General features: G+C 42.3%; 1 protein-coding gene across 5 annotated transcripts in view; it reads left to right on the forward strand.

The window, feature by feature from the left end:
• Positions 1–15,027, forward strand: part of LOC120746924 (ensconsin-like) — a 32,856-nt gene extending 17,829 nt beyond the window's left edge. For 2 of the 5 annotated variants that reach the window (XM_040052471.1, XM_040052474.1), the window contains 11 exons: positions 1,834–1,920; positions 3,338–3,456; positions 5,045–5,118; positions 5,355–5,548; positions 5,874–6,012; positions 6,573–6,753; positions 7,905–8,009; positions 9,077–9,140; positions 10,987–11,128; positions 12,078–12,373; positions 13,361–15,027. In XM_040052471.1, the coding sequence (XP_039908405.1) occupies positions 1,834–1,920; positions 3,338–3,456; positions 5,045–5,118; positions 5,355–5,548; positions 5,874–6,012; positions 6,573–6,753; positions 7,905–8,009; positions 9,077–9,140; positions 10,987–11,128; positions 12,078–12,369 (1,397 nt within the window). In that variant the 3' untranslated portion in view covers positions 12,370–12,373; positions 13,361–15,027. The remainder of the gene's footprint in view (positions 1–1,833; positions 1,921–3,337; positions 3,457–5,044; positions 5,119–5,354; positions 5,549–5,873; positions 6,013–6,572; positions 6,754–7,904; positions 8,010–9,076; positions 9,141–10,986; positions 11,129–12,077; positions 12,374–13,360) is intronic. The other 3 variants (XM_040052473.1, XM_040052475.1, XM_040052472.1) reach the window with 2 other exon arrangements.
• The last annotated feature ends 100 nt before the right edge of the window (positions 15,028–15,127 follow it).

Consider the following 15,127-nt stretch of genomic DNA (forward strand, 5'->3'; position numbering starts at 1 on the left):
CCATAAATCATAGCAGACTTCACCCTGCAGCTATCTGTGAAACTTATTAGACCTCACACGCTCTCACACACAGACACCATGTGATCATTACTGTCCCATATCACCGACTCAAATAACCTCCATGGTGTTTTGCACTCGGCCTGACCTGCTGGTGCACTTTTGCACAAAACACGAAAGGCAAAAACAAAACCCCTAAAAACAAAAAAAGACCTTTCCTGTGTTGTTTGGTAGTAATTTCAGGAGAAACAGAGTAAATGAATCAGAGTTTAAAACTGCAGTCAGGACACTGTTTCAATCAAAGAAGTACAGGAGAAATATTTGTCACTTAAAAAGATTCGGCAGTTGATATTACAAGTTACAGACCTCGATGTAAACCATCGGTCTGCTTCACAGAAAGGATGACTTTGAATCGGGCCACAGTTTTATACCCCAACAATAACACATTATTATTACGACTATCTTCTTTCAGAACCAACAGGCCGTCTTGTTGTGTCCCTTCGAGTCTCCTCTTCGTTCAAGTCCCTCTTATCTGCTCCTTTCCTGGAAGGACAGAGACAGAAACACCTGCCTTGATTATTAATATTATCCTGATACTGATTCTATTTATTATCTACATTCGGGACACTTCCTTTGGCCCAGAAAATATCCTCCTGACTGTTATCTGCTGTGATGTGTAAGCATGCAGTAAAGACTCCTCCGCGCTTCTACGTCAATTCAATATTTCAATTCAGTCGTAACGCTGAATGACGCTTCGACCCTCAAAAACACAGAGTGCCGACTCGGAGTGCACAGAGTGCAATGTGTACATAAAAATCCTAAAAATCCGCTTTATTTAATCATTTAAATCGTAACAACACTAAGCTGGAAAAACACACAAATATAAACGATAACTGTGGCTCATTGCTTTCTGTTTATCAATAAATATTTTCTCTGAATTCATCAGATCAAAGTAAATGTATTTAAGTTAATTACATTAATTGAAACATTTGTAGCATTTAGTTAAAACAATTACAAGATATTTTAGGGTATAATTAACTAGAAGAAACAGAAAAACAGTAAAATTGGTTAAACTAATGAGGCAACAAAGACTAAACTTAACAAATATTTTAGGAATATGAAAAAAATAAAACAAAAACTGTGACATTAAGTCTGAGTGACTGTGAGGTAAAACATTTTTTAAATCGTTTTTTGAAGATTATGAATGAACTTACTGATAGTAAATATTTTATTATTTTTGTTACTTACTTATAGTAGCTCGCTAAAATGAACATGTTTTATGTTAAACAGGTTAACAACACACTCTCCTGAAGATAAAAGTGAATAAAAAAATCATGCAAACTTGGATTATTTGGAAAGAAAATAATCCTTTACTCCTAAAATCTAATCGCTATCCCAGAGAATCCCAGAGAATCCCAGAGAGCAGATCAAGTCTTTGATCACAAACGGAGTTTTTAAGTCCTGCTTTTGTCCGGTCGCGTCTCTCGTCTCTGAAACGTTCACCTCACAGCTTTATGGCTCTGCAGTCGCTGCTTCGCTATCATCATCCTCCATTTCATGATGAAGCACTTCCTCGTGTGTGTGTGTGCGTCTCTGCTGCTGTTTCGTTTCTGTCTTACATCACCAAGGTTAATTCATTCAGCGCCCTGCACGGCTCATCGATCAGTGGGTTTATTTTCTGCGTGAGCCGGCAGATTTGTGTTTGTCGTGTGAGGGGTGTTTGTGCTGGGATCGGACGTTCACTGGACAGTTTTACACCGAGCAGCAGCTGTTTAAGTCGCTGTGGTGTGTGTGTCCGTTTAAATGATTCGCTTTTTTGTTTTTGTGTTACTTCAGCGGTTGACTTCCTGTCTCCACCATCTGATCAGCCAATCAACAAACAGCTCTCCAACTCTTCAGCTGCTCTTCACTCACTGGACAGAGGTGAGACTTTATGAACCTTAAACTAAAAATCACCTTCAGGTCCCGAGTACCAAACTGGAGAGCAGGATTCAGGCTTAACTCTTTGTTTCCAGTGTTTCAGATCAAAACAAATACATGTAAAAGTAAAAGTGTGAAGAAGTCGCGCAGATAAGAGTTCTTTCAGCTCTGTGCCTGTAGACCAAACAGACAGTACTCCTGCTTTATAGGTAACAGCACTCTGCAGCATGGATCTAATAAACTTGGGTAGAACATCAAGGTTGATGCATGTAGGCAGTTATTCCTCTGCTGTTTGTCTCCCTGTGCTCCTCCTCAGCAGCTGCAGGACACATCCTGTACAAACAAGCATCTGCTCCCTCACCTGAATCATCTCCTTAGATCAGTCTTTGCTTTCTTAGTCGTTACCTCCATCTCGTCTTTCTGAGCTTGTTCAGGTTTTTTCACAGGTGCCAGTGTTGAGTTGATCACCTGCACGGCTGGTTTTCACACAGGGGGCGGCAGCAGAATTATTTCTAGCACCATATTGTCTCAAATATTTGGATGTTAGCAAATAGCCAACTTGATTCATGCTCAATCATCCAAGTAAGGAAAACCCTTAAAGTTGGTTCTGTTCAGTCTTCAATCTGTGGTGAGTGATCAAATGTTTCTGAAAACACTGCGTCCACGTGAGCAGAATTAACTTCCTGAGACATTTAGGTTGTTGATTGGCAAATGATGAAAGAGTTAAGTAGGTAGATACAAGCTGTTGTTCCTGGCTCACCCCACACGGCTGGAGTCTGTGTTTTATTGGGTGGAGGAGAAGGTTTAGACCCCTCTAACCATGCAACATGCAGCTGGGTGCATAAATCCTGTGAGATCTGGGAAAACGATGACAAAATGAAAGTCGCCTCAGAAACAAATCTCAGCGACTCTGCAGCACCTTCAGTTTGATGTTGGAAAAGACATTATGTACTCTTTAACCTGCCAGCTCCTTTATCCATACATGTTAGGATCCTGCAGGTAACTGTAGGCGTCCTCCATCACCCCTCGCCTAATACAACCTAACCTGAACACATCTCAGGCGCACGATTTCCACCTCGAGACAATATCGCAGCTGCATTTTCCCGACATTGTCTGGAACTCATGAAGAAAAACATTAATTTACATCAATCATCATGTGTTAAAAAGACCAGCTTTTTACTTGTTAAAAATATTTTACTTGTGTTTTTAAGGGACAAAAAGTTAATGCTGTTTTTTCTATCTGGAAGCGCAGTGAGCCTCTCCGGTTAGAGTCAGCAGAAAAAGCAGAAACGGTTTCTCATTTGTTTGCACAACGTGTCTTCCTAACCGAGCGTCTCATTCTCCTCCATCTGTGTCTCTGTCTGTATGTTGTAAACGTGTTTCACGTGTTATTTCTGTGTGTCCGTCTTTGACCCATCAGTGTCTTTTGTGTCCCATCGAACAGCTTCATCCAACAACCACAAACTAACCAGGAGTTCCTCCAACCGCAGAAGCATCGCTGGGTTCCCCGAAGAAACATCCAGAGCCAAAACACCCACGGTCAGACACACACACACACACACACACACACACACACACACACACACACACACACACACACACACACACACACACTAACATATAACACCACATAGCTCTTTGTAAGCGAGGTGTTTGGAGCTAAAAGGACACATTAGCAACTGTTGTGCTGTGTGGTAATCTTATAGGACTCATGAACCTTCACTCTCTCAGAGCTGTGGACTCTGTGTGATGTGTTGCTGGGTGAATCACTTGCCGTTGCTTTTGTAAGTCTCTGGTTTCTTTGTAAGAGGTTAATAACTGCAGGACTGTGTATTCGTCCTGCAGTCTGAGTGTCAGCACTGTAGCCAGGTAACAGGCATTACCTGTATGAAACGTGGTGTTTGGACTCCGGTTGTGTTAACATTTTGACCATGTTGTGTTTTTCTTAGAGCCAGAAGTCATATGTGAACAATAGGGTGGAATGATTATGGCGCGATGCAGGGACACAGAAATCTTGTGCTAAATAACAGAGCAATAAAACACTATTTTATTTAAAACACTATCTTGGATTCTTCTTATTTTTTCTTGGGTTATAAAAGTGTTTAATTGAATGTTTACAGGTGGGGTTTTGTGTTTTTGTGCATCTGAACTTTTCTTTAGTTTTGTTCTGTTTTGTCTTTTAGCCTAATGTCTGCACCTCTGTTTGAATTTGTTGTTGTCACACTTTTTCTGCAGCAGTGTGTGAACTCTGTTTGTAAAGTACTACATATTTAAAGCTGTTCTTTTTATCTTTAGGGTTAGAGTTATAGTTGACTCTGCTGATGTCTTAAGCCTCTCAGGGTAAAACTGCTAAAAAAGGAAGTGCATGCACATGGAGCTAAGATGAAGATTAGTATACAGCTGGGAGCTTCTGCACTTGTGTTGTCATGTGTGTCAGACAGTGCAGCCAAGCCCCAAACTTTAAACCTTAACATGAGGTACAGAAAAATCCCCCCATGCAGTCATACCAAACTCTAAATGTCTTTATTTCTGCTGTAAATTTGTGAATTCTGAGTGTGTGGGGACTCTCTGTCAGAGCCAGCCTCAAGCAAACATTAGATGAGCTGATAGTTTTTCATTCCACCTCATTATTTCAGCCTCAGACGGGGTTCCTGCTCGGTACTGACTAGTTTCAGGACGTAGCTGCAGGATTAAAGATGTGCAAGTTACTAAACTGGGCCACACCGGTCAAAAAGCCAGTAAAGCTTTCAGTAATGAATTCATTTGTATGCTAACAAACATCTACACAGTCAGAACTGTTTAGTAACTGTTTGAGATTCATGAAGTTTTATTCCAGCTAACGAGCATGTAAGAGGATCCTCTGTCGTTCTGCACTGATGCTTCGGACAGGAAGGAAGGACTGAGTTTTAATGAGGCAGGAAAACGACTGCTCACGTCGTTCACAAACTGATGTTGTAGTCGTTACTGATGTGAGTAAGCTGCATCCAGCATGATGAAGCTTCATCCTGACTCATCCTCACTGATGGGTCTCCAGTTACACGGCTATAACAAGAGCTTCACGAAGTCCTGATGTTCTGATTATCATGTGTTTATACAGCCAGTAATATTTGTGAAATCTGACTTTTAGGGGGAGTCAGCAAACACACCAAGCCGCAGTTCTTCCTTCAGGGCCAACAGCAAGGGCCCCGCCACACCGAAACGGTACACACACACACACACACACACACACACACACACACACACACACACACACACACACACACACACACACACACACTGTGTGTTTACATACGTTCAGCCTAAACCTAACCACGGGATGGGCATTTTGTCCCAAATATAGTCACGTGCCAGTTTTCTGTCCTCTCATGTCTGAACATGAACACGCACACTTCACCTGAAGCACAGGTGACTTGATGTGACTCTGTTGGTTGCTTCAGGGTGAGATCCAGCAGGAGTCGCGCCCAGTCTCCCTGCTCCCCTGGTCAGTACCCGCCCTCCCCTCTCCGGCAGAGAGCCACCACCCCCGGCACCGACGAGGTCAAAGGTCACAGCACCCTGGAGAGGAAATCCACCAAATCTGAGACATCGGAGAAGAAGATCCCCAAATCCACCAGCAGAGAACTCAATGCAGGTGAAGACATACGTGCAGCAGTAACTTTACACCTGCCGCCTTAACTAAGCTATCAGTTTTTTATTGATGTCGATTGAATTCAGGGGACGGTGATAGTGGTCAAAATATCCACCTGGTGAAGGAGAAATCTCCTTTGGTCATGTTCAGCATAATTCAGGCGAATGATAAACTCTAAATGTCGAAGAGAAAAAAGCAAAACAAGAAGCTCTGGTGAGATGGTCCCCTTAGCTGAGCATTTATGAAGCTGTAATGTCGTTTAAAGGCTTTTTGAAATCTTTTAAACTGTTTTTTTATGTTTTTTGTGTCTCTCCATCCTCCCCAACAGAGTCTCCGGGCACGCCCACAGGAAGGAGCGTGGGTGGGACCACAGACGCCGAGGAGGCATCCAGACTGCTGGCAGAGAGACGCCGTCTGGCCCGAATACAGAAGGAGCAGGAGGAGAGACAGCGGCAGGAGGAGGAGAGGTGAGTGCTCCTCGTACACAGCTGTTCACTGGACCCAGATGTTTCTGGTTTGTTCTGTTTCTATCTGAACATGTGAAACGTTAGACATTATGATTCTTGATTTTTCTTACAATCGCTGAACATTTAATGGACATTAGATCGAGTTTCACTCATAGTTCCATCATAGCAGTCAATACTGTCCAAAATACAGCATTTTGCTCCAGTTCTGATGAGGAAAATTAAACACAGAATAGTTTGTTAAATGCAAAGTTTACAGGGATTGTTGTAGATGGAACAAAATGGAGAATATCCAAGAGCTTCAATTTATAAACAGGAGATTTATGGTGTTTTTTGTCCTGTTTATAGGGACTAGTTATGTACTTATACTGCACTTTTGTAGCTGGCGTTATTCAGAGCTAAGACTGAGTAGAAAAAGTCATTGATTTGATTACTTTGACTGTTTGCTGTGTATACTGAATCAACAATATTAACAATGCATTAAAAATAGAAATTGTCAGAGATGATTATCTTTGTCTCGTCTGTGGCGCCCTGTGAAGTTCAGACTTTGTGGTTTTCTGCAGGCTGAGGGCCGAGGAGGAGCAAAGGAGGCAGCAGGAGGCCAGAGAGCGGCAGGAGAGGGCGGCACAGCAGGCCGAGGAGGAGAGGGTGAGGCGGGAGGAGGAGAAGGTGAGACGGGAGGAGGAGGAGAGACGGCAGAAGGAGCAGAGATGGAAGGACATGCAGGATCAGCTGGACAGAGAGGTCCGTGTGAATGAAACGACCTATGATGTGTTTTATTGTTACGAAGGTGATGCTGCTCAGTGTTTTCATAGTTTCAGCTCAAATGAATAATTGTTAACAATGTTCACAGATCACTTTGGCCCATGCATTTGTGTTTTTATTGATGTACTTACATTAAAGTGTCCCACGTTGCTATCCTTACCCTGCTCTGAATACATTTACGTTAGGACTCAGTTTACTGTAAAAGAAGGATTTATGTCTCTGAGTGTGTTTAGGTTTCTTTAGTTATGGGTGTTGTGTGTCTTGATTTAATATTATAAATGAATGTTAACGTGTAGGTGAAAGCTTCATGCCATACGGACACAGAAGCAGAAAAAAATGTCAGAAGAAATACGGAAATAACAAAAATCTATTAAAAATAAATAAATACAACTAGAAACCAGATTAAATAAGACAAAAAAATTAAAAGATTAAATAAATAAAAAATTAAAAAGGTGCATAAATAAAAAAGTAAATAATTAAACAAATAAAATAAATTTAAAAAATGTGAATAAATTTTTTTTCTATTATTACTGCAGTTTATTTAATGCCATAATAATTTCATTATAAAATGCTTCTTTCTGTTATGTTTGTTTATAGTCCCTCTTCCAGATGGTAAAGTACAGAAGTCTGTTTCTGCCAATGAAAGAGCTTTTTTATTATATCAATAAGTCAAAATTGGAGTTTATTATCTCCAAATTTCAACTTTCAAACTCCAACTACTGAGAAAAAAAACTTAATCAAGTAAAGCTTTGGAGACAAAAGCCCCAATCTGTGATTTATGAATGCCAGCTGAATGAAAACTATTAAAACTGTATTAAAAGAAGAAGCTGGTGAATTATGCAAAGAGCAGACACACAAGCTGTAGTACCATATCTTTATTCTCTACCTCTAACCTGTTCGGTTGCAGGTGCAGTGGTTAAACCCTGATTTATTGTTACAGTAATTATGAAGAGTGATTAATGATGATATCAGTGCAGATCGACAGCTTGTAGGTAAGACCGGCCATGACAGTGTTAGAGAAGCAAAGGGGGCGGGTCTCCGGTTCGACTCTTGTATGTTTTCAGGTAACTCATGTTTACACGCTGTAAACTGAAGAATGGCGAGAATGTGATTGGCTGCGTGTTTTTCAGAGGGAGGAGGCCTTCCTGCGAGCTCAGAGGGAGGCTGAGAGGAAGAGGCAGGCGAGAGAGCTGCTGCACATCCAGGAGGAGCAGGAGAGACAGCAGAGGAAGAAGGTACCGAACATCTCCACAGACTAATCACAGACTAGAGCTCAGAAAATTCACCTTTTAAGATGTTTTCTCACGTGGGATCCAGACAGTTTCAGGAGACTCAGATATGACGTAGTTGGCTTCAGACAGTTTTTTATTCTTATGATATGTTTAAATTTGGTTGCTGTTCCCCTGATGTGCTGCCCCCTGTTTTCCCTGTGCTACCAGGCAGGCTTTGAGGCTTAGCGGGGTAACTGAAGGTTTAAGGTTTGGGGTTTTCAGGGATGTGACGATGATTCACTTTTAAAGCTGCGTATACAATGGCAAGAGATCCACTCGTCACACATAACTTTGAAGCTGCTGGCTGCTTGCAGACATTGGTACACTCACACTCTCTCTGGTCTCTTCAGTCACTCACCTGAACGTTATCGCAGTTCTGCTCACTTCACCTCACCAGCAGTTATTTCTCCCTGAGTCATTTGAAGTTATATTGTTCAGTTTCACTGAGGTACATCACCACGGTAACGTATACCGGAGAACTAGCCCTCCCCAATCAGTTCTCAGGACAATGGATCATCATTCCTGGAAGAGAAATGATCAAATCTTTATCTCATGAGGCGACGTCATTCCTTTTTTTCCTGTTGGCTGCGATTTTGAAACAACTTCATTCTTCTGTAGGCATTAATACACGATCCCAAAACACAGCAACATTCTGTGGACCTTAAATCAGAGTCTAAGCCTTTGTTTAATTCTGTTTTTATGTTTGCTTGTTCTTCACTTCGTCGCAGAGAAACAACAAAAACTGTCGTCTATGAATTTACTGTAACCTGTCAGACTCTGAAACGACCTTCATGTGACTGCTTACAGACGTCAGATTAAATGAAGCCATACAAGGAAAATTATCCTGGATGTGCTGAACGGAGCTCCGGCTCTTTGTTTATTCTTGGATTTCTATTTGTTCCCTTTTTGCACCGTTTTCAGACACTTTTACGAGCAGATGGATAATCATGACACAACATGAACTCGAAAAGTTTGATGTGATCGTCTTTTATTTCTCTCTGTTAACACCAGCCGTGTGTCTGCTTCTGCAGAGAATTGAGGAGATTATGAAAAGAACAAGGAAGAGTGAAGTGGAGCCTCCATCTGCTGCTCCAGGTAAATGGATGTAACACACACACACACACACACACACACACACACACACACACACTACAAAACTAATGACTTAATTTTCCACGCCAGTGCAGTTCAGAGTCCTTTTCCCTGTCGTCCTTTGGATGGGAAGCGTTTTTGAAAATCTAATTTCTCCACCACGATCAGGCCTCTCTGTGAAATTGGATGTGATAACTGGCAGCTGCAGTGTGACTCAGCAGTGTTACACAGGTGGGGGAACAGCACCTCCTGATGGGCGGAGGTGGGATAAATAGCCAACGCTGAGGGGAAAAACTGCAGCGCTCGCTGAACTCTCTGAACTCTCTGACCTGAACGGACTCGCGTGCCGACGCCTTCATCAGCACAGCTGAAGTGAATCACTCTGTAATCACCGCAGCTTTACACTGAAGCAGAAACATTATGATATAAAACATTTATAAGGAACATTGTTACACTCCTTTCACTGGCCTCGCCGGCAGGGAGTTCCACCTGGTTTTATGAACATCTTTTAAATACTTTAAACATAACCGGTGGTTCTGAACTGAAGGAGAAACTATTAAATGTATTCAGGGTGCCTGGTTTTTATTCTCCCCCACGCATCATTATGTGTGTAAAAATGGTTTGCACTAACAGTTGACCGAGGGTGTAAAACTGCTTTTTTAACAGGAATGATTTTGTTTGTTTATTTGATATTTTTAACCATGCACAGAAATATCGAAGTCATAAGAAACTACAGTGTCTTGTACTAGATTTAGCTGCTGGCTCATTTCTATCTGCAGTCACTGGGGAGGGAGGACGCAGAGCGCTGTGGCTCATGCCTAAAACAAAACCTGTAATAAAATCACAAATATCCAGGAAGCCTCGGCTCAGCTCGTTGTGCTCGAGGGCCGGCGGGCTGTGAGGTTTGCAGTGAAGTTTAATTAATGAAGCCTTTGTTGATCATAGTTTCAGGAACGCTGTTGGCTTGAGGTGGTTAAACCTCCTACTCTTAGTGGTTAAAGCCGCTCCCTGCAAATAATTATGAAGCAAGATAATCACCCTGAATAAGGTAATGTGATCATGACGTGCATTTACGTGCATCCAGCGTCCGAACAGAGTAAATCATTTCTGACATGCACAGAATTGTCGAGTTTTCTGGAAAAGTAGGATTGTGATTTGGATCTCTGGATTTCTGCTTTCATCCTCACCTTGCTGTGATTTCTCACATTTCTGACTTTGTCGTATTTCGTCTTCCAATGGACCTACCTTCTCACTGACGTCATCGTTTGACGTAACAGACGTGCAGTTTGGATAGTTTCACCCCGAAAATCAAAAGAAGTGTTTAAGTGGACATTAATTAATGATCAGTGTAACTCGATCGGAAAGAGATTTTTATCCTCAGTAACGTGATCGGATCAGAATCTGGTGTGTTTACATGAAGCATTTTTATTCCAGTCAGACTTTTTAATCCGGTTACTTGTGTCATTGTTTGAAGAGTCTATATGTTAACGTCTGATGAATGTTTCTGTCTGAAGTTTGGTCTTGAATTTTTGAAAATGTGGAAATAAAGAGATCCTTTGAAAGTCTGTAAATTGAGACAGTTTCCTCCTTTTAAGAAGCGTAAACGATGTATTTGGGAAACTTTCAGCCTTGGTGGAGGTTTGGAGTCTCCACTGTTTCATCCAGATGCTTGTCACCACTGATAGAGGTGGAACATCTGAAAAAGGGTGCGAAATTTACTGCAACTATAAAGCATTTCTCAGGATTCATTTTCAGGAAGTGATGCTGAACTGTGATATCCGAGGCCGGGATCAAACCTTTAGCACCTCTTTTATAACCTCGAGTAAAGACTTCCTGTGTATGTTGGCAGCAATCGAGGTGCGAGGTGAAGCTGCTGTCGCCCCGGAGGAGGACGCCGCGACTCCCGCTGAAGCCCCCGTCATCATGCTGGGACCCCTGGAGAAGAGCAGTGTGGACGAGCTGTCAGATGGGGTCCAGTCCATGGACGTGAGGTAGGTCTCCCCAAAGCGTGACCTGTTCCTTCCTCCTCATCTCATTTAGTCAGCTGTCTGCATCTCAAAGGTTTCTGACACCCCAACAACTGAGAACGCTTACAACTCAAAACCACGAACCAGAGGAAAAAACAGGACTCAAGTGCTGGGATTTAAAACGTGGGAGCATCATAATGCTTTAGTTTGGCAGTATGTCATAATATTTTATATTAACTAAAATTCTTTTCTTTGCCTGGCAGAAGCCAGCGTTCACTCAATTTAGTGTCAGGTCAGCTCTCATTCAGCACTCTGTGGTTGAGAGCGAGCCACTGGAGTTTTATTAATCCCTTTTCATTACAACCTAAGCAATCATAAACCGTCTATAGCTCACATTACCTCTGATGTGCAGCAAGGGTCAGTCTTAGGTCCTATTTTATTTCCTATTAGCAGGCTTCCCCCAGGCCTCTACATTTATCCAGAACAGTCACGTGTCTTTACGCAGCTACACAGAAAACACAGACAAAATCGACTGATCTAAATCACATCAACTATTTTGATCATTGCTGCGGCTCTCTTCCCAAATTTGATATTTATGTGTGAATATCTATGGTTCAGTAAGACTAGAAGAGCTCTGCAAAAATCCTAAAATGTATTTAAAAGGAAAAACATAAAAAATTTCCTAAAGCCAAGCTGATCAGCTGACCATTACTCTTTGATCTCTGAATAGCTAATCTGAGCTGCTGTGACATTACAACAAGGAGGTGTTTAGCCCTGCTGATCACCTTTTCATTTACTCTGTAATCCATTCATCGTCTTCTCATCTCACGTCTGGTTAAAGGCTTCATTCTTCATGTCCACAGCCGAGCCTGATGTTTGTGAGATCAAATACTGCTCATTAAATACTGACGCTGCCTGTCGAGACGCTCTAATAAACTAAATGTTGTGTCTCTGTCATCGTTGTTCCTTTAAGCTCTCCATCTGTCTCCATCAGTCCAGTGTCCAGGGATGAGCCAGCGAGCGCCCACGAGTTCTCGCCGGTCACCGAGGGAACAGACGGCTGCCCGCTGGGGCACCTGATGGACGATGACGCCCCGGGGCGAGGGCAGCAGCAGGCTGCAGAGGTGCAGCCTTACCCCAAAATGCAGGCTGGAAGCGGGGTCGGAGACCTCAACAAGAACCTGCTGATTCACGGCTACAGCGCCGCCTCCGAGTCGTCCCAGCTCATCCACAGCGTCGGCCCGAGCAAGCTGGACATCCAGTAGCCAGGTAACACAGACCCCCCGACATATGGCCCTTTCACTTCTCTCTGTCTGTCTTCACTGCTCTACTCCATCCAGTAAAAAGGCAAATACTCAGTTTTAGACGATATGATGCCATAGAGAGGATTATTTCTACTATAGTCATCCCAGGTTAAGAAGCCACCTGCTTACGAGGAGCAGCCAATCAGAAGATATGAAGGCTAATACAGAGGCCTGTAAACATCTGGACCGTGCACACAAGTGCTGTTATATTTAGAAGTCATCCATTCATGACATAAACACAACATGTTTTTTATACAAATACAAAATAATTATTTAGTGCTGTAAAGTGGTTCTAGTTGACTTTGAGCCTTCAGGCTCCTCCCTGCATGCTGCAGGTGTCTCTGCTAAACAGACAGAGAGGATGGCTGCTGTCAGCCTGCAGCAAAGTTTACAAGGAATCTGACAAGTGTAAAAATATGACAGATTAAACCAGCAGTTTATCTGCAGACGAACAGCTTCAGTTTTTGTTCTTAATTAAACAGTTTTGTCTCTGTTGTAAGATGAACAGGTGGTGGATGAGACTGACATTTAAATCTGTTGATTAGACGTTTTAATAAAGGTCTCTTACACACTTTTTATGCAATTGTGATAACAGTACAGGAAAAAGGGACTGTACGAAAAGCACCATGATATGAGTGATTACACTTCTGTTATGTAATCAAACTTTTGAGCTAAGAAGACACTGCAGGACCTGAATCTCATGCTTGTAAATACAGTGAAACACACCATTGTCCTGCCTGCTTTCTTCTGTATGAAAATAACATGCATTTGTTTTAAAGTGTTGGGTTTAATATGTGCTTGTTGAACTAAAAGAATCCGGCTTTTGGTTATGTTGAACCCAAAACTTTACTTACGGACAGGAAAAAACAATATAAATATAAATATAAATACATTATTTATATTTAGTATTTGCCATACTGAAGTTCTTAAATGTCTCTTATCTCTCTTTTAGGACCTTTTTCAGGAGGCCGGCAGCTAAAAACAGGAGCCAGGAGAAACAGACCAAGAGACCAGAACAACAGTCATCATCTCCACAGGAAACGACTGCTGAACACCTGATTTCTCATCTGTGTTACCAAACCACACACACGCATCACTGTTAAGCTTCTGGCCACATTTTAGGGCAGTGCAGGTGGGCAATTACAGCTCTGAGAAACACAACACAGTTTGACCTAATCATGCAGGTAATGTGATATATTTATATATATGTGAATATTATGTTACAGAGTGAAGTTTAGGTCACAGTTTATTCGTCTAAAACCCAAATAAATTCAAACTTTGTGCTGTAAAACTTGGAGCTACTTCCCCTCCACGCCTGAATCCAGTATTTCCCAGCTGCACTGCCGCCAAACATAACTCGCCCGCTTTAATCTGTCATCTCTGCTCTTGAAACCGTTGTAAATAGATGTTTGAGGCGGTCACGGTGGGGACAGGAAGCGGCTCTGTAGCAGATGATCTGGAGGAGAGCCGTGAGACTGATGCTGTTGTGTGAATCTGTGTGTAGCATCCTCAGCTTGCCGAGCTGTTTTATGGCCGTGGTTGTGGCCGTGTGTTTATCCCACCTCTGACCTGCTCTGCTGTAGATTTCCTTCCATCCTGACGCAGGAGAAACCATCAGAAACTGAAACGATGAACCCGCTGTCGACCCGTAGCCTTTAGCTGTTGTTTCTCTGCCGCTCATCACTGGACCGATGGACCGATTTGAGGACTAGCAACAATCAAACACGAGGAAAAAATGCGACCCTTCTGGGGGGAAAATGCTACATGTCTTGTAATTTAATGTGCGGGCGGGGGGATATTGAGACAGCGTGTTGTGTATTTGTCTGGCACTGACTGTAACCACGCAAGCTGCAGTTTATAGTGTGCACTTACAGTAGTTGTATGTTTGTTACACCGCTCTGAAGACGCTTAAATCTCCAGCCCACGTCCCCGAGTCAAATATACCTCACCGATTCAGAACAGCTTTCACCACCTCGCAGCTCATCACCTCTGAGGCCTTAAACCTCTGTGCAGTCAGCATCCTCCCCGTCACCCTCAGGCACGCCCACTTTCAGCTGATTTTAAAGGCCCGTTTCCACAAGGAGGACGAGAACCACAAACACTCCCTGAGGAGGCGTTTTTGCCCTTTAGCTCACACACAACAGGAGATTACCTGAAAGTAAAGGTTAACCACTGTCCAGAAATGTTAGTGTTCATATCAACAGGTAAAAAACTCAATAACCAAACTCATATTTATGGACATTTTAAGGAATTTGAGCTACAGAAAAGCTTTAGCCTTTAAGTCATGGTAATCGCTTTCTTTCCAAGTTCCTTAAATCTTTATTGTTAATCTTATCTTTTTTTTTTATTGTTGATTTAATGTATGTATGTATGTGTTTATTTATTTATTTATGGTTTAGGTTTTTAGGTCCTTATAAGAGAAGATACTGGTGTAATCTTCAGTACCATTTATTACAACATAGATCGTCTTTATACAAAAACAAAACACCTAAATTTCCAGAAGTGTTGCAGAAGACACATCCTTGGTGTCATGAACAGTTGTACATTTCTTTTGTTTTTTTTACTGGATGAATAAGATCATTTATTATTTTGGCATGCACTGCAGTGTAAGCCTGTGCAGACACACTACAGAGGTGGTGGTTTGGTTTCTTGTTGTGGGAACCGAGGCCTCTTCTGCTTCTCCAAAGCACCACACAGAGGAGAGGAAAGCATTTCCCCG

This window comes from Simochromis diagramma, unplaced genomic scaffold (genome assembly GCF_900408965.1).
Source record: "Simochromis diagramma unplaced genomic scaffold, fSimDia1.1 OVJJ01000606.1, whole genome shotgun sequence".
In the NCBI taxonomy this organism is placed as follows: Eukaryota; Metazoa; Chordata; class Actinopteri; order Cichliformes; family Cichlidae; genus Simochromis; species Simochromis diagramma.